Source organism: Mauremys reevesii, linkage group 2 (assembly GCF_016161935.1).
Source record: "Mauremys reevesii isolate NIE-2019 linkage group 2, ASM1616193v1, whole genome shotgun sequence".
In the NCBI taxonomy this organism is placed as follows: Eukaryota; Metazoa; Chordata; order Testudines; family Geoemydidae; genus Mauremys; species Mauremys reevesii.
Genome location: NC_052624.1, coordinates 230,916,209 through 230,936,267, shown reverse-complemented (window position 1 = coordinate 230,936,267; position 20,059 = coordinate 230,916,209). Strand labels below are relative to the sequence as shown.

The following is a 20,059-nucleotide window of genomic DNA, read 5'->3' as shown; positions in this document are numbered from 1 at the left end:
TAAAGTTTTTCTAATTACATCAGATGAAAATATACTAGTCAGCTGGGGTTTTGAAATGATTGTTTTTATTAAACTGGGAAGACTGCTAATTGGTTTCCACTGTAAAATCCAAGTTCCCTTCTGAATCTCAATATGACCAAAAGCAAATAATGGAGGGGTCACACCAGTTACATTTTTAACGAGAGAACTGTAGTCTTTTAAAGTTTTGGTATCTGAAATTCTTACAGTTAGTTAGAAACCTTACTAACAGAACTCTGTCATGCAGAAGTGTGTTTTCTTCTGCATTTTAATATGTTTTATTTTGCAATATGATGACCTCTTTTAAAACTCTAATCTGCACTGTTTAGAGATGGACATGGTTTTCAGATAGTTGCACAAAGTGGTTGGCCTCAATGATTTTCAGCTATACGTGGCAGATGTACTTCCCATTTTAAGAAAATATCTGATCTAGTGAATGTTAAATGACAGACAGATAAGGAAGAAAACCAACATAATAAGGTTAAGAAACTGTTGAGTTAAAGAGTGGGAGGGAGATATATTTCAACCAGTGATAACAAAAGATGAAAGATCTTCTGAGGATGCTGAGCTTTTACTGCTTGAGCTACTTCTGTACAGCATGTTCCCTGTGTTAACACCTACCTTTTTCCAGACACCTCTTTCTAGCTACCTTAGCAAGGCTGCTTTGCATGTTGATTGGGGGAGGGGTAATCCAGTTTGCAGCTGTCATAGGCCAGTGATGAATCACTATCCCGTCATTTGGCTGCCTTCCCCCTGACATGAGGAGGAGGGGGATAGACCTGCAGGAGGAAACAACAGTTGAGACTTCAATTTAAAGACAATATGCCTTTCACTGTTGCAGTATTCTCCTTTTCTTTTGCTTAAAGGACAGTATTGTCATCTGCAGTAATATTCTTGTTTAGATTAAGGATTGACATTAAAGCAGAATAATAGAGGCTCCTATTTGTTTCCCGGGTTTGCAGGTGCAAAAATCCCAAACCAGTTCAGATGTTGCTGTTTTCTCAAGTTGCAGGTAAGGATATGATTGATATTTGGCCTCTCTATAGAAAGTAGAACGGTTAGAAGAATGGCTTTTTACTTCAGGTAAAAGTAAATGTTTATTATTTTCCACTTTAAACTGAAGAATATTACGTCAATGTTTGGAGATTTCTGATGGGAATAAATACAATAAAGTCTGTAAACCATAAATAAATTCAGTTCTGCATTAAAATATTTTTCATTTAAATGTTTGATAGTCTCTTGCTTCTGAAAAACAAAACCAAACCACCGCAGAACTGTAGTTGGGCTTTCAAAATGTGTGGTTTGGCTTTACTAGTGAGAGTTAAAATGAAACAATGTATTAAAGACTTCTACAATAAAATCTCATTATAAATGTGAAAATCAGATGGTTAAAACAACATTTGTGTTTAAGAATATTTACACTTCTACTATGGAAAGAAAAAGAAGTTTTGTGTTTTTTAAATAAATATTAAAAAGTGCCTTCGCTATAATTTTTAAAGTGGAAACAGTCCAGGTTCAAATGCATTCATAGAAAAGTAAACAATACAAATTTTCTCTCAGGAGAGACTATTTAGAAAAACTAAGTCATTGGCATTATAAGTTTTTGGAACAATGGAAACTAAAGCAATATATACTTTGTTTACAAACTTAACAAATGCAAGCTGAGAGATTTGTAACTGTGATCATGGCCAGAGGCCTGTTTTCCTTTTTATGAAACTGTTAATTGTTGAATCGAAGACATTTCTAGGGAATTTAGCTCTTTGTGTACTGCATAAATGTTGATTTTTTTTGCATTGAATCTGAATTGTTTTTGTTTTATTTTGACTAACTGACAGCTGAGGTACTGCAGAGTGTTAAAGCATACTAACGCCTGTATGGATTCAATGTAGGTTGCCTTATCCCTTTTCAATTGGGCACACTTTATGTAATCCACAAAGCAAACAAGGGAGCAGACATAATAGTGTTTTAATGCTGCATTTGTTTCAACGGAAACAGAGGAACAATTAAGTAGTTTGCCAGAGTAAACACATACATCAAGAATATCTCATTCCCTGTCACTAGACTATAGATTTCAACAATTGCTTCAAGTGTTTTATTTGGTTTGGAGGCCCATTAAATTCCAATTGGGTGGTAAATTTTGAGAAAGCACAGTGTTATCTTATTGCTAAGGGAATGTATTGTTTTATACATTGATGAAACTGCCCGTTAAACATAATTTAAAAAGTGTAAGATAAGAATCTCCTATGCATAGTTTCCTATATTTATATTTTATTCTGTTAAGGGTTACAATATTAGATATAACTGTTTATTATGAGTTGAATATATGGAGTGACAACGCAAGAGTTAACACTTTCATGATGAGAAAAAATGATCGATCATGATGGGAAAACTATTGATTATTTACAAAGTATTTTATAATCAAGTAGAAATAATGGATTAGATGTTGTATGGACAAATCCTCCATAATTAAAGTTGAACGTATCAGTAAAATTGTCTGCTCCTTGATTTTAGGTCTATGGAAATGCAGGATCTAGCCAGCCCGCATAGCCGACTAAGTGGTAGTAGTGAATCCCCCAATGGTCCAAAACTTGATAACGCCCATATAAATAGTAATTCCATGACACCCAATGGCACAGAAGGTGAGCTACCATTTTCTCTGACTATGCTTCGTATGTTATTCTTTCTCAAGAGATTGTTCCATCAATCTTTGAGTCAGTAAGTTTTATATAAAGAGAAAATTGTACTATTTTAGGTGTTCCATCTTTGTGTAATATGATGTATAAAGGCTATGTTCAATGTTTGTCAGTAATTAATATTATCAGCTTTCAGCAATAGCTTTCATACCATGTCTATATTACCTTCACATATTTTCAGTGCATTTGAGTGGTATTATGTTGCTTAAATTAAAATAGTTGAAATCCATCAACAAAATAATATGCATTTTAGTGATGAGAAGAACAGGAAATATCTACAGTTAGCTGCTATAAAAGGTAAATTATAATCAGTCATTGCCATTTCTCTATTTTAATTTTGGATTTGCATTTTGTGCAAGTTACTAAGTTTATGAAAGCTTTGCCATGTAGGCTAATACAAAGCTGTCCTTAAAAATTATGTGTTGATATTTCCTAAAGATAATTTGATCGGCTGTATTCAGCTTCTGCTCTTATGATGGATTGTCCAAAATTCAAAGAGTTATAATAATTCAGTGAAGGTAAAATATGATACATATTTTTCATGTTTTGATGAGAAGAAGAGAAATAGCAGAAACAAAAAGCAATTGACTTATCAGCTGGCTATATTTGTTTCAATATAATACTAAGAGTACCTCAAGACATCTCCCCTACAAATAATGCCTTCTGTAAAAATGTAGAGCTGTTCAGGTAATTGTGGAAAGCAGTCTTTATTACACCCCTGCAGCAAAAGAAAACAAAAGATCATGAGTTTCTAACGTATTCACAAATCTGAAACTTAGACTCGCATTTTTTTATAAAACATTTTTATAGCGTACATTTGAGTATTACTTGTAGTAAAGACATACTGCGTGTTAAAAGCCAACATTTAAATAATGAGCCAAACTGTTTTAGATATGCATTGCGTTCTTCCAGGAAAGACATCTGTCAATCAGGTAGATGTCCTCCCTGAGCTCCCTAAATATCTCCGTTATCCACTCTAATTGGAGTCGACTGTTGTTTGGGATGGCTTATCAAAAGCTGACAGTCAATTGTGCTGGAGTTGTGTATAATTTACTTTATACTGTTGCTACAAAATAAGGTTTGTAAGATTAAACTTTAAGCCATTTTTAATTCTAATAACCTATAATATTAACCTTTGGGGTTCTTTTTGTTTGTTTTTGTTTTTAAATAAAAACTTACATATGATTGTGGTTTTCCCGTTATTTTAATTAAAGTAGAAAAAATTTAATATTTCATGCCCACAAAAGACTCTTCTGTCATTTATATATTATCAGATATAATTTTGGAACAGGGTAAATGTCCCATTTTCAAAAGTTACTTGTGCACCCGAGAGCCTAAATTCCATTGACTTTTAGTGGGTCTTAGGTTCTTAAGCCTTGCATGGTGACAGGTTTCAGAGTGGTAGCCGTGTTAGTCTATATCAGCAAAAACAACGAGGAGTCCTTGTGGCACCTTAGAGACTAACAAATTTATTTGGGCATAAGGTCATGTATTTATATTCGCTCCTGTATTTTTCACTTCATGCATCTGATGAAGTGGGTTCTAGCCCACGAAAGCTTATGCCCAAATAAATTTGTTAGTCTCTAAGGTGCCACAAGGACTCCTCATTGTTTTTAGGTTCCTAAGTGACTTCTGAAAGTGGGACGTAGGCACTTTTGAAAATTTCACCGGTAGCTTAATTTCATTAAACCAACACATAGCTATTAATAGTGTGAGTTCAAAGCCCTGATGATCACGAAGGGCTTTATTATAAATGTTCCCAGTTTTGGCCCTTCTATTCCATCTGGAGGTACTTCAGCAACACAGAAGTCAAGCATGTTTCTTTGAACCACAAGATTCTTCCCTTGATCTGGCCACAGAACTCCTTATTGACCTAACTGGAGGTGTGCACACACAGAACAAAGATAACCTAGGGCCCTAAATGTTTTGTTTTTAAGGAATGAGTTATATGTATAGTTTCCACTTGTGCCCCAACTTCAGTCAAATACCATTCAACAAATAAATTTGCAAATAATGTCTGTATTTTAGTCAGTGTAATGTTGAGTTTTATTGAGAAATGTAAACTAAACTACTGTAATTTGTTTTTAACATAGTTCATTTCAGACTTTAGAATTTTTAAGTTCATGTCTTACTCAGGTTAAATTCTACCAAGAAAAATGTAGTTTTTCAAAGAAATTTTACTATCTGAGATGAAGCCCAACAGTTTTCTTTTGTTTGCAATTTCCCTTCAGGTGACATGACTCTGCTCAACACTGCAGACTGGTTGCTAAGTACTAGTACACAGACCACTGCAGGTTTGTGTAGCCATGGTGAACACAGCAAAAATGTTAGCATGCATTTTAAGATGATGTCAAAAAAAAAAATTCTGAAAAGTATCTCATGCCCACTGTTTCCAGTCTAAGTTTAAGTTTATAAAAGCTGCAGTAGTAATTCCTATAATTGTGGTTACCCTCAGTGACAAATAATTAATTTAAGTCGGGGAAAGAAATATCAGATAATTCATTCTAGAATCAGATATGCACATACGGTCAAATTCTGTTCTCAAATACAGGAATAATTCCAACTGAATTTAGTGGGAGTAGCATAAGAATCCAAAGGCAGAATTTTCCCCTGAATCTACCAGTATGTATTTCTTGCTCTGGGGAAAACTTTTTTTTTTTTTTTTTTTTACTGATAATCAACCTTTAGAAAAACAAGGTGAATGTAGCATTTTTTTTTAAATTAAGCATAAACTAAAATGATTTTTTCTTGCACACTCTTCTGAAGTAGGACCTGGTTTAAAATGAAATTACAGGTTCTAGGGATGTACATTGTATATGGCTGCCAAATACTTCCCTTAAAATGCTACAGTATGAAAAATGTGTGGTTTGCTTGTTTGTTGCATGTGGAGTGGAAAAGTGTTGTTGAACATTCACGTGTTAAATGTAATATGCAAAAATGACTGTTCAAGATGACTATGGGCCTCATTCTCATTTAAACAAAGGACCCCTTTACATCACTCTACTGCTTTAAAGGGGCCTTAATGTAAATGAGACTCATGGCCTCAGGTGTATACATTTTTGCATGTTATAAGTTTGTTATAAAGATATGTTAAGTTTCATTTCACTATGGGTGTGAGTTGGGCAGAATTCCATACCCCAGAGTGCAAAATGTGTTCTGTAAATTAGGGGGCGGGGGAAAATCTGTCCCAAAGTGAAATGGCCCTGTTTCAAACAAATGTTCTTTAATTCCTCTCAGACACGTTTTCAGACATGCCTCTTATTGATGTTGTACTACAAGAGGATGTGGTTGCTAGATAGATGACTGTTATTAGCTAATATTTTTAGCTTCACACTTAGTAGTAAGCTTTCAAAGCACTGAATGGGGATTTAGTTGTGTGATTAAATCATACAGTTTAATCCTTGCATACTGCTTTGATAATACACCCTTTAGATTGCTTAATGATACATGGTATGGCATCCACATTTATTGCAATGCAAAATGTGCCCTGGTACAAAGGTGGGCCACACAATCTTAGACAATTATGAACATGGTTGCCAATGCAGAGATTCCATTTTATTAGCCATTTACCTGTTCCTAATAGGTTGGGTAAATTTGTCTACCCATCCAAAATAATTTCAAAGGAGTTTTGATTATAAGAATAAGTCTGACTTATTCTTGCTTCAGATGCCAATTCCTCTATGAGATGATCTCTTAAATTACGGCAGTTTCTATAAATCAAAGCAATATTCATTTAAATTCATGTCAGGCCATGAAAGTCATTACTGCCTGTGTTGGTGTGTGGTGAGGAGAAAATAAAATTTGTTCATTGTTTTAGGAAAAGCCAGAAATAATACAGTAATTTCTTACTGGTTCATTTGGTTTCTCCTATCCTAATATGCCAGCCCAGAGTGTAAATCCTCCTACCAGCAGGTGGAGAAGGAACAGGGAAAGCGAGACCTCTTGTCATATACTTCTTTTTTAAAGGGGGATGGCTGTCTGGCTGATCCTGCTTAGTTGGAGGCTTCCCAAGCAATAAATTTGATAGTAACACTAAAAGGTTTGTTTGAAAATGTTCAGGAAAAAGTAAACTCAGATAACAAAACAGGAGAGGATATCTGTAATATTTGTACTTTACCCCATTACTGTAGTCTCTGAGTGCCTCACAATCTTTTAATGTAATTATCTTTACCACACCCTTGTGAGGTAGGGAAGTACTATTATCACCATTTAACTGAGGTACGGAGTGACTAAATGACTTGACCAAGGTCACACAGGAAGTCTGTGGCAGACCAGGGAATTTAATCTGGGTCTGGGTCTACTGCTCTTACTGCTCTAGCCCCTTCACTATTTTTCCTCTCAGAGAAGGGCTGCCATGGTAGGACTGACACAAAGGGACTGGGAAAATTCAGATTAACAGGTAAGAGATTACCATTCTTCAACTTTACTTTTGCCAGCCAGCCAGTGGCAGTTTCATCAAGTGTCCAGCTTCTGAATGCATGGGGTGGGTACAGAGAAAAGGCTGAGTTTAGCAAACCATCCTGCACTGAAGCCACCTTCTGAAGGATCTCCCAAAAGTGGCTGCTACATTAGATTGCTAATTCTACCAAGGGATAATCACTTCTAAACTAAGAATTAGAAATGACTCTCAGGGAATTAACCTAGACAGAAACTGGAACCTCTGCCCAATTGAAGTGTCTTTATTATGTAGTATTAAACCCACCGAAGATAAACAGGGGATCTGTTTTTTTCTAATTTACAGCATTCTCTTCACATTGAGGGTCATAGAGGTGCTTCTGTCTCATTTTGAGGGGCCAGATAGGAGGGAAGAGAGATTTCTAGTCCCAAATAGATGGGGGAAACCAGATAACAAAAAATTAGGTTGAGATTTTCAAAGATGTCTAGTGGCACATTTAATTTTGAAGGCAATTGGATGTCAAAAATCCCTTAGGTGGCTTTGAAAATCTCAGCTTTAATCTGTAAAGTATCTGACTTGATTGAGAACCAGGATGAGATGCCTCCACAAAGGCAATAAAAGCTCCCCACTGTCTTGGCCCGGCAGGTGACCATTAGGTAGTGTTAAGACTGTTGAATCTGAATCCTCCTTCACGGATTCAAAAGAAAGCACTAAGACTGTTTGTCATGGTCTTAAAATACCATAGGGTGCAAAACGTTAGCTATTAGACTGGTTGTATATTTAAAATAAAAAAAGAACCCATCTTATCCCTTCTGGATGGCAATTTGCAGAGGAAAGCTGTACCTTGTATTTCAAGATCCCATAGCTACTTCCTGGGCTCTATGGAAGTTGACTTTCTTCCTTTAAACAGCCCATACTGAGAAAAGGCAAGATTGTTAACTATGTTGCATGTTCTCCAGACTCTGTAACACACATACAAGCAAAAGTCTTTATTAAAAAGGATTACATTTAAAATCAGTTTCACCATCCAAAAGTATTATATTTTCTTTACAAATATTCTTTAACTTAAAAACAAAAACACTTAGTCTGGAAATAAATAGTTAAGAGATCTAGACACTTCCCACTCTCATAATTCTTCTTTATTCACTTACCACTCCACCTGACTTACACTGTCCAATAACCTTTACTGTACCTCTTTGTTTTCTTCTGTAATAGAAATATATGTTTGGATGCATACTGTAGATATATATTATTTATTAAATGTGTAGCTCTATAAGGTGTCAGTGTGATGTGTTGGTGGAGTAGAGGAATATTTAAATCTACAGAAATGGAATAATTGATTTGTTTTGTATTATGAAATATGTTGAGGATATGGTGGGGCCGGTTTCTATTAGCATACAATAGGTTGAGCTTGTGGGTTTGTATTTTTAATAATATAGCATCTAGAGCAGTTTTTTTGCAGTGGCTAATGTTGTAGTCTTAATCTTATAATATTTAGGAAATGGATCCCTTTAATAGGAAGTAGGATTTTTCAAATTTTAGTAATTTGGTATGTTAACTGTTATACATAATCTTGTATATTATAGGAAGCAAAATTAAGGTTTAGTGGATGATGATAGAGAGGTAAATGGTCAGTGATGAAGAATTCTTTGGTAGTAGGGAGTGTCTGGTTCCATTCTTTGTTATGCAGTTTCTAGATCTCATGATTGTGATGAAAAGCTTGTAAGGTTAAACAAGTCTAACTGATTCAAAGACATCTGCCTGTGCACATATAGTGCTCCTGTGGGAATTCTGCACCACCGCACATGCACAGAATTTATGTCCCCCGCAGATTTATTTGCTTCCCTGCAGAAAAATGACTTTCTGATGGGGAAGCAAAGGGAAGCCACAAGAGTGGTCATATGAACCTCCCCAGCAGTATGTTTTGGGTGCCCAGGGCAGCCAGCAGAGAGGTAAAGCAGTGTCGGGCAGGGGATGGGACTGGGGAAGACCCAGAGCTCTACCCTGCTCCAGGCTCAGCTGCTAGTCCTGACTGGGCTGGGAAGAACAGGACTTCCTCTTCCCATGCCCGGCATTTGGAGCTGGGTCAGACACCCCCCCAGATTTCTCCCCCAGCTGCAGGAAGCCCTGCAAACTCCCCCCCGCCCCAGCTTCCTGCTCCCATCATTCCTTGCTCCATCCAACCCCTGTGCATGCAGACCCCCTCATACCCAGACCTTCCCACTTATCCTGACCCCCTGCACTCAGAAGCCCCCCCCCCGAGAAGCCCCACTCCCCCTGGACCACCCCGACAAGCCACCTGGATCCCCACCCCACTGAGCCCCAGTCAGCTGCACCTGGATCTCCACCTCATTGAGTCCCACTCCCCCAGCATCTGGACCCCCCCACTGAACCCTCCACACCTAGACCCCCCTGATGAGCTCTATCTCCTCCATATCTATATCCCCCCTGCTGAGTCCCAACCACCTTCACCTGGACCCCCCTGCAGAGTCCCATTACCATTGCACCCAGAACCCCCCAGTAAGCCCCTGTGCATCTAGATCCCTCCTGCACCCAGATCCCCCACTGAGCTGCCCACACCCAGATTGCCCCACACAGAATCCTCTCAACCCACATGTGGCTCCCCCAACTCTAAGCCCCTCCACACCTGGATCCTGCCTTTCTGAGTCTGCCTTCCCACACCTGGTGCACCTGCCTTGGAGGGGGGATGCTTCTAGGACAGTCCTAGTCCTTGTGCTGTGTCTGGGTTGGGTGCAGCCTCACTGCTGAGTCTGTGTCCTGAGGGGAGAGGAGGAGCTGCACAGCAATCTCTCACCTCTGTGGAGCCAGTGGCCTGTGCTCCCCAGTGCCATGCTGGAGCCTCCACATTTATTTGACAAATAAAATTTGCAGTATTTTAAAATATTGTGTACAGAATTTTTAATTTTTTGGCGCAGAATGCCCTCAGGAGTAAGAGAGCCTAAAACAATAGCTCTGAGAAGGGGAACTACCCAAGCATCTTAATAGGGTGTGAACTCCAAGACCCTTCTGCCCTGAGGGCTCCACCCCAGCAGAAGACTTCGTGTGTGACAGGAGAAGATGATGACAATGGGCCCAGTCCAACTACTCAAGCAACTACACCCTGGCTGTGGGTATGCACTGGCCCCCCTCCTGCTACCACATCTGGGAGGAATAAGGGAGATGCATGCGACTGCCCCTGCTTCTCTTGCAGGGAAGGTGGAGCTGCCCCTGCCATAACCACTCCAAGGAGGCCCCCTGTCACAGTGTTCCTAGGGCCCTGGGCAGGCTTAATCTGGCCATCCCCTCCCCAGCTGTCTGCTTCCTTCCATGTCCCTCCTCTTTGCCTGCTTCCATTACCTGCCAGTTTCCTATGCCATCCATGCTCTTGTTCTTCTACCTCCCCAATCCAACTCTGCCTCTTCTTAGCCTGTCTGGCCTCCTGTCCTGCTATATTTCCTGGCTCTCCAGCCTTGTAACCTCTCCCCTGCGCGCGCGCGCACACACTCTCTCTCTCTCTCTCGTGGCTCAGCCCAGCAGTCCCATAGCAAAGTTTAGTCAGGTGGAATCAGGAACAGGACAGTTTATAAATGTTTTTAAATATAAACACATTTAATATTGTATTTTAAACATTTATCTGTATCTATGTGAAAACAGGATCTTTGTAATTCCTCCAAACCTTCCTTCAAACACAAAAAGGTGCTTCATTTAAACATAGGCCAAGAGCAAAACAAACTTGGAGTTTCTAGGCCAAGCCATTTCAGTGAAAGATAATGTTCCAAAAAAATGTTATGGAAAATGTAAAGTGGATGAAAGTGACATTTCTGAAATACCCTAACTTCAATAAAACTTCTTTTTCTAAGCTTCCCAAGTAAACTTCTAGTCTGTAGCATGTGACATTTCAGGGAGATTAGAGGTCTTTAAGGGGATTTTAGTGGAGAGTAGGGATGTTTAATGTCAGACTTATAATGGCAAGTAGCTTCAACCATAAGTATGGAGCGTCTCCCCCCATTCCATAGTGAAAGATGGAAATCTCTTAAGCACATGAAACAGTGTGGACATCAACTTCCTTCTGTGTGGGGCTGCTCAAGTCCAGGAAACAGACATTGGTAATCAGGATGATCCTTAATATATCGGGCTCTAGGTTAGAAGTTCCTGCTGTAGCAGCAGAAGAGAGTGATGTAGAGAGAGATTTAGTGGCTTCAGTAAGTCATGCCTCCTAGGATGGTTTGGAGCTATCAAGATGACACAGTTTGGATGTTGCAATTTTCTGAAAAGCTTTGCTTATCATGAGGGGAGAGAAAAGATGTACGCCTCAAAGAGTAAGAGAGTATCTGATTCCAATCCCAATGAGTCCTGGAAACCAGAGGAAACTCTCTGTACCATCTTGTTTGATTAGGAGGCACTGGTTGGATACTCACTGCCTAGAACTTCAGATTCTGCTTGAAGGTGAAACCTCTCTGACTTCTAGCCGGCCAATTCTCTGTCATTGGCTGATGGTCTTGTGACATCATGTGGCCAATTGCATTAACATCTAAGCACTATTTACAGAAATTAAAGAACACTGACAATTTAGCCACATTCTAACAAGGGTAACACACAAGCCATTGTCCATGCTCAGGAAGGTCTCCACAGCCAGATTACTTGTGGTGGGTTTAGTGAGGAAAAAATTAAGTGTGATCTCCATCCCAAAAATCATCTCAGCTCTACTGTCTGAATGAAGGAGAGATTAACCTAAGAGCACCCTGACAGATGCTCTAATTTTCTAACCACCAGCAAAGAGAATATTTCAGCTCTGTAGCAATGATAAATGGGTCAATCTGAGGTCAGATTAATGTGGCCAGTAGTAGAGAAGCCAAAGTTGCAGTGTTTGAATGTTAGCAGAAACTTCTTGATGGTGGAATTGGTTAGTTGTGGAAGTCCTATTGCTTGCAGGGCCGGCTCCAGGCACCAGCTAAAGAAGCAGGTGCTTGGGGCAGCCAATACCAACGGGCAGCAAGTCCACATTTTAGGCGGCAATTTGGCAGAAGGACCTACCGCCGAATTGCTGCTGAAGAGTGGAGTGGCGCGATCGCGCAGCCGCTTTCCCCCCCCACACACACACTTGGGGCGGCAGAAAGCTTGGAGCCAGCCCTGATTGCTTGGGTTTTGAAAACTAGACCAGAAAAATCCCAAGTAACATTCCTGCATTGGTAGAGAGATGCACTAGGTGAGGGTCAACTTCATTCTAGTAATCCCATGTGCCTAAAGCAGGACAGGCCCCCTGTTGATCTGCTGAGCTCAACAGGCAGTTTTGCCTGTCAGGCAAGCATTAGGGGTTCAAGCTCAATAAAGCTGGCACATGGTGACTTTTGCTGAACAACCCAACACTCAGAAATTATTCCTGGGGGAATTCTGCAGGACTGCGCGCACGCAGAAAACGCCCCCACTCCCACCCCCCAAAACTTCCTATGCTTCCCTGCAGAAAATGCCAGGGAAGCAAAGGGAAGCTGTGGGAGAGAGGGGTAGGGTGACCAGATGTCCCAATTTTATAGGGATAGTCCCAATTTTAGGGGTCTTTTCCTTATATAGCCTCCTGTTATCCCCACCTCCCACCCCCTGTTATGATTTTTCACACATGCTGTCTGGTCACTCTAGAGAGGGGGGAAGAGGGAGAACCACCATGGATGCAGTTTTTTTGGGGCGGGGGGGATTGCCCTCCCAAAGAGAGGCTAGGCATGGGGCAGGGCACGTGGGTTACGTGCCACTGCGTTCCTCTCTCCCCCCCATTTTGCAAGGCCAGAGCTAACCAGCTGAAGGAGGCTGCACCTTTGCTCCGTTGACTCTGCAGCTGAATGCTGCTTCCTGGATCTTAGTGCCAATTGTGCTCCCCTTCTGTGTTTTCTGTGCAACAGTGAGTAGGGCTGGATAAGGTTGAGGGAGGGGGTAAGGAGAGAAAGGGGATGGAGGGAAGAAGCAGTGGGGAGGGAATGGGGTGGAATAGCCCCAACCAGCTGCACCTGGACCCCCACCCCATCAAGCCCCACTCCTCCAGCACCCAGACCCCTCCCCGCCGAGCCCCATTTCCCCACAACCAGACCCCACCCCTGTTGAGCCCCAACCACCTTCACCTGGATCCCCTGCAGAGTCCCATTACCTGTATACCTGGAGCCCCACAACAAGCCCCTGTGCATCCAGATCTCCCACTGAGCTGCCGGCACTCAGATTGCCCTGCACAGAAACCTCTCACCCCACACCTGGATCCCTCCACACTAAGCCCCTCCATACTTGGATCCTGCTGGGCTGAGCCTGCCACACACCCCTGGTGCGCCTGGCGCAGAGGGGCAGGGCCCCTGGGTGTTTCTGGGGCAGGCCCAGCACTTGCACTATGTTAGGGTTGGGTGCAGCCTCGCTGCTAAGTCCCTGTATTGGGGGAGATGGGGGCTTCAGGGTGAGCTCCCACCCTAATGCAGCCAGTGGCCTGTGCTTCCCACTGCCATGCTAGAGCCAGATTTATTTATTGACAAATAAAATTTGCAGAATTTTAAAATATGCACATAATTTTTTTTTTGGTGAATTCCCCCAGGAGTAAGGAACATAGTGATTCATTGCAGCCCCATCATAACTTCAAATGGAAATCTGTGCATCTCCACAGATATTTTGTTAAGAGATGGGGTTTTGTAACAATATCTACTGTTGCATCTTTGACTTCTGCTTTTTAGTCAAAAAACTTAATATGGTGTTTCTATAGCTATGCTTTTCATTAAGAACATAAGAATGGCTATGCTGGGTCAGACCAATGGTCCATCTAGTCCAGTATACTGTCTTCCAACTGTGGCCAGTGACATGTGCTTCAGAGGGAATGGGCAGAACAGGGCATTATCGAGTGATCTGCTCTGTTGTCCCTTCCCAGCTTCTGGCAGTAAGAGGCTTAGGGGCACCTGGAGCATGGAGACATGTCCCTGACCATCTTGGTTAACAGTGAGACGTTACAATAGTGTCCAAAGTTATGATCAACATTTCAGTCTTAATTAATAGGCAGCAGGTTTAAAACAAACCTACGGAAGTAGTTCTTCACACAACACACAGTCAACCTGTGGAACTCATCATGGAATGTTGTAAAGGCCAAAAGGATAAGTGTTCAAAAAAGAATTAGATAAATTCATGGAGGATAGGTTCATGAATACAATTGTTGGTGTTATTGTAACTTATCATTGTCTAAATGCTTTTATTTAAAATGTTGCTTTTGGACATATGGTACACTGACTATGCCATAACTTTTTAATATTAAAGAATTTTTTGTACTAGATGTCTGTGTGCTTGAGGGTGCGTCTGCTATAATGTATTATATACTTAAGAAGAGGAGAAGATGAATGCAGCCAACAGTTGTCTCTGTGGGAAAATAATAATTCTGCTGCAGTAAGAGCTAGATGGTATTATTATTTCTATTTATTTATGTATTAGTGCCTTATATATGACTACTTGTGACTTCCTAACATGAACATGATTTTCTGTGCTGAGGCTATAGCTTCCGTAGGACATTAGGGGGGAGGGATAGCTCAGTGGTTTGAGCATTGGCCTGCTAAACCCAGGGTTGTGAGTTCAATCCTTGAGGAGGCCACTTAGGGATCTGGGGCAAAAATTGGTCCTGCTAGTGAAGGCAGCGGGCTGGACTCGATGACCTTTCAAGGTCCCTTCCAGTTCTAGGAGATTGGTATATCTCCAATTATTACCTATTACCTTTTTTAGAGAAGACAGCAATGTCCCTGATCCTGCATATACTTACACATATGCTTAACTTGACCCACTGTGAGTGGTCCCAAGCAGGTAAAGTTAAGGATCTATATAGGTTTATGCAGGACCTAGGGTCAGTAAGTTTTCACTAAGCCTCAGGTAATGGTGGTACAAATGTAGCATCTGTTGCAACTATTTCCTTGATCTTTTTAATATTTCTTTTTTTTAAAGAATTTTTTTTGCCCCCTCCTTTTTAAGCATCAGAAAAAATATTGGGGCCTGATTCTCATTTTCACTAAAGCTCCTTTACATGTGCACCGCATTTATGAATTCTTTACTCTGCCAGAGCAGTGTTATGATGCCAGTGTAAATGAGAATCAGCCTCTTGGGCCCAGATTTTTAAAGGTATTTAAAAGCAGCGGAGAGTCCTGTGGCACCTTATAGACTAACAGATGTATTGGAGCATGAGCTTTCGTGGGTGAATACCCACTTCGTCGGATGCAAGGTATTTAGGCATTGGTGTTCTTGGCATTCTCAGTCTACATCTTATTTTCAAAAGTGACTTCGGCCTAGTTTATACTTAAATTGAGGTTGTCATAGCTACATTGCTCAGGGTTGTGGAAAATCCATACCCCTGAGCAATGTAGCTATGCTGACCTAAGCCCCAGTACAGGCACAGATGGATCAGTGGAAGAATGCTTCTGTTGACCCAGTTACCATTGCTCAGGGAGATGGTGTTCCTACACCAAAGGAAAAATCCCTTCCATTTGTGTAGGCTGCGGGATTATGCTGATTAAGCTACGGCACAGTAGCTATGCTGTTATAGTCCCTGTAGTGTAGACATGGCCTTAGGCACTTGGGAGCCAAAGTCCCACTGTCAGTAGTAGTATAAAAAGGAAGTAATGGATTTCAAGGATGAATTTTCACTATTGTGTTATTTGCTATTTTACAAGGAAACTAAGAGAGAACACCTATCTTTCTTGACATGGACCAGAATTAATGCCATTTGGGAGTCTGTCTGTTTACACAAATGTCAATGGGAAACAAGTTTTGGAATCTAGTTCAGATGATAGTTTGGAGATAAAACCAGATTAGAGACTACCAATCAGGCAGAATGTTGAATTACCATAAGTGACCAAGTTCTCCAAATTTTCAAATGAACGTTAGACTTGAAATGGACATATAAAGGATGTTGGACTAAACAAATCTTGTTGTTTGATTAGTGATAGATATATGAAATGATATTTCAGAAAAATGCTCCATCACTGAAAGCCTGTATCTCTACTAGAATAGCATTTAACTGCTGATATAGTGTGGCATATGGGGAATCTGATAATTTATATGTAAAAATTGTCTACATATGTATAATGTTAATGTATACATTTTAATACCTCCAGAAGCCTATTACCAGCTATTATATAGCAGAGAAAGAAATTAAGAAATATAAGCAAAGAAGAAAAGATATTTTCAGATGAAATTTGGAATGAGATTTAGAGTTGATGAGGTAGAGAGAGAGGTTATTCCAGATAGTAGAAACTGCAGAATAGAAGGCTCTTTAAATGTGTATATTGCAAGTATAATTTTAAAGTAGATATAGATAGACGATTATGCTAACTTTGCTACAGAAATCGGCACTGGAATGTCAAAGAAATCCAAGGGAAAATATAAAGTAAATATATTCTCTTAGTTTTTGCTGGTGCTATTAGAAGATTCTTTAACTTCTAGGCTTATTAATTCTGATATTTTCATTAAATTTCATCATTTGAAAAGTCACATCCTTAAGTGAACTGGCACTTCCTAAGAGAGGAAAGCTTATTTTGCTGAAGCTGTTCAGAAGTTTGATTTTTAGTTCTAGGTATAATGTAGCAATGCTTCCTGGCATATTTCCTTGAGATCAAATAAAGAAGATAAAATTGGACCCCGATCCTGCAATTGGATTTGTCTGAGTCGATGCTTGTGCCTGCATAGAGCCCGAATGATTTTAATGATGCTCTGTGTGCCACATGGATGCAGACAGCTGCCTGTAGGATCGATTTTATGATTGAGGTCTTATGGAGTAGTTGTTGTATGTTTTTATGAGTGTAGTGTGTGTGTATTTTAGGATTCATTCAAAGTGAACATTATAGTTAAGGTGGGGATATAGGTTCCATTCTTTTAAATGAAAAAATTAGCATTAATTCAGTGTCAAAGATGAGAAATCATGCACTCACAAATGAGAAGTTCCAGAAATTAAGGTTTGTACTACTGCAGTAATTCATATATTCCTGAACCTACCTCTAATTTTGAATACATCTCATATATATATTTTCTGCCCTTGTTTAAATGTTAATTAACAGAGAGACAAGATGGATGAGGTAATATCTTTTACTGGACCAACTTCTGTTGGTGAGAGAGACAAGCTTTCGTGCCACACATTGCTTTTCTTCAGATCTGGGAAAGGTACTCCGAGCATCATAGCTAAGGCCATGTCTACACTCCAAAATTATATCAACCTAATTTACATCGGCATACAGCCACTGAAGTTACTAAATCACTTGTGTGCGCACGGTTGGCTCCTTGTGTTGGTGATGCATGTCCTCACTTGTATCAACTGTATTGTCAGGGTGGGCATTGTGGGACAGCTCCAGAAAGCCAGTAACACTCAATGTAAGCAACATGGTGTCTACACTAACACTGTCGACCTAATAACATCTACTGTTACTCTATGCCACTCGTGGGGATGGTATTCCTAAATTGGCATAGAGAGGCACTTATGTCAGGTGGAGCCAAATTTAAGTGAAGACCTTCCACTGCTAGGTCAACCCAAGGCATCTTACATTGACTTAACCATGTTGTATAAACTGTGCTCAGTGCAAGGTGGAGCAGAAACCCCCTCTTTTTGTCCTATGACTGCAGAAGAGTTAACAGGCCACTATGCACTAACTACTTATGCTAAACAATCTATTCCACTTTGCATTTAGCTGGGACTCTCAGAGTACCTTTCTCAGACCTGAAGAAGAGCTCTGTGTGGCTCAAAAACTTCTCTTTCACCAACAGAAGTTGGTCCAATAAAAGATATTACCTCACCCATCTTGTCTTTCTAATATCATAGGACCGACAGATAAAACTACTTTGCAATTAACTAACAGTAATACAGTCACTATTAAGTGTACAAGATGTGTGACATGTTCAAGTTCATATTGCAGTAGGAATCTTATCTTCTGGAACCTCTGACTTCAGCATGCTTGAATTTGTAATCTTAATGTTGCATTAATGCTAATTTTTATATTTTTTATTATCAAGATTTTAAAAAATAGCCTGAAGGTAGCTTCCCAAATCTATAGTTAAGAATAGGGTTTTAAAAAGTGCTTATTACCTGGCAGCTTCTATTGTTGTGTGATATTTGTGCATTTGCGAATTGTGGGGCAGGTGAGCCAGATAATGCTTGTGGTTTGTGTTGTATAGCTATTTCCTTTAGTGGTGTTCAAAAACTAATATATGAGTAATTCTAGATAAACTTTAAAAATATCTATGCACAAACAGGATCCGTTTAATTTATATTAAATAAGTCTTCAATGAAAGTAGTTCAACGTGCAGTGAATCTAATGCTGCCTCAACAGCTTTGCTAACTCCAGTTTTTGCCTGTTATATTTTCTTGTTTGTGTGTGTGTTTCATGCAGCTTTCTGAACTCTTATCTGCTAGCCTTAATAGTCTGTTTTTTGTTTTCTTGGTTCTGTTTTGCTTTTTAAATCTGATTAAAATGTCAGAAATAATGTAGAAAGGAACAATTATACAAAAGAATAGTTGGCACAAACATTCCACTTGCACAGATTGTACAGATTCCTTTGATTTACAAACCAATCTAAATGAATTGTGCATGATGGTGATGCTATTCCTTAGCAAGGAATGTTTGCAGCAAAGAACCCATCTGGGTTCTATTCCTGGAACTCCTACGAACAGCCTGGGCATGATTCACCTCTGTTTTAGTGCAGCTTTGTGTCACTGGTGTTTCAGCAGCATAGAAACTCAGCAGCACAGCGATGAATCGAGATAATATTTCACTTCTGAAAATACCTTGAAGCTGTGCTATTGAAAGCGATGTAAGGCCAGAGTTATTAGAGCTCGATATAGCAGTCTCTGGGTTTGTTAACCAAGGGCTTGAGCATCTACACTCATTTGTAACCCCAGGTTAGGAATTGTTGAACTCTGGGTTCCAACCAGGAGTTCCAGCATCTATACTGCATTATGCGGGTTCGAGTCCAACCACCCATATCCCAGACTTCCTAGAGTCCTCCCAAAATGTGGCTGTTCTAGCCCTTTATTCATGGTGCAGTGTGGGAAAACAGTAGGACTTGAACCATAGGTCCCAGCTTGATACAGGCTCGGACTCTCCATCCCTATAGGGTTCTGAGACCCTGGGTCAAAGCCCTGGGTTAGGGCAATTTGTGTGTAGACAAAAGGGGGGCTAGGCTGGAGCCCGAGTTTGAACCCTGGGCTTACATTGCAGTGTAGACATACCTTAAGCGGTGGAGTTGATTCAAGTGAAAGTAATCAAAACATGTCTTAATAATAGTGCCACCTCCATTTACTAGCTTAACATTCAATTTGAGCTACTGAGCAGCCTCAGTGGGACCTGTCAATCAGTCCTTTCTTCTCTGTCTCACAACTGTTAAAAATTATCCAGGAAAACTTGCAATATGTGTTCTGCATCGTTGTGGTACCAGTCCCAATGGTAACTCAGATACATACTGTGAAGGCTTAGAGCAGCTTGCAGATACTTTAATGTATGGGAGACAAGTAGAGAAGTTACAGTCCGCAGCACATTTAGGAAGCATTTACTAGGCAACAGGGAAAAAACAGCACATGTGGTAAGGAAGGGTGGTATTGTACTTGCTATGAACAGAATAATGTACCATGACTTTCAGAGTTTTGCTTCTTTGGACGGCTCCATTTCCACTTGATACACATAGATCAGTGAAAAGAACGAGGAGTACTTGTGGCACCTTAGAGACTAACAAATTTATTTGAGCATAAGCATGCATCTGATGAAGTGAGTTTTAGCCCACAAAAGCTTATGCTCAAATAAATTTGTTAGTCTCTAAGGTGCCACAAGTACTCCTAATTCTTTTTGCTGATGCAGACTGACTAACGGCTGCTACTCTGAAATAGATCAGTGAAACGATGTTCTGATAGGGTTGCACTTCTTGTTTTTATTCCCAGCTCATCTTTTCACTGCCCTCTTTTAGCTTCTCTCCTGGGGGG

General features: G+C 40.2%; 1 protein-coding gene across 15 annotated transcripts in view; it reads left to right on the top strand.

Moving 5' to 3' along the window:
• EYA1 (EYA transcriptional coactivator and phosphatase 1) overlaps positions 1–20,059 on the top strand; it is a 240,108-nt gene that overhangs the window by 105,248 nt on the left and 114,801 nt on the right. For 8 of the 15 annotated variants that reach the window (XM_039526538.1, XM_039526540.1, XM_039526542.1 and 5 more), the window contains exons 2-4: positions 981–1,030; positions 2,530–2,657; positions 4,943–5,005. In XM_039526538.1, the coding sequence (XP_039382472.1) occupies positions 2,534–2,657; positions 4,943–5,005 (187 nt within the window). In that variant the 5' untranslated portion in view covers positions 981–1,030; positions 2,530–2,533. The remainder of the gene's footprint in view (positions 1–980; positions 1,031–2,529; positions 2,658–4,942; positions 5,006–20,059) is intronic. The other 7 variants (XM_039526545.1, XM_039526544.1, XM_039526537.1 and 4 more) reach the window with 2 other exon arrangements.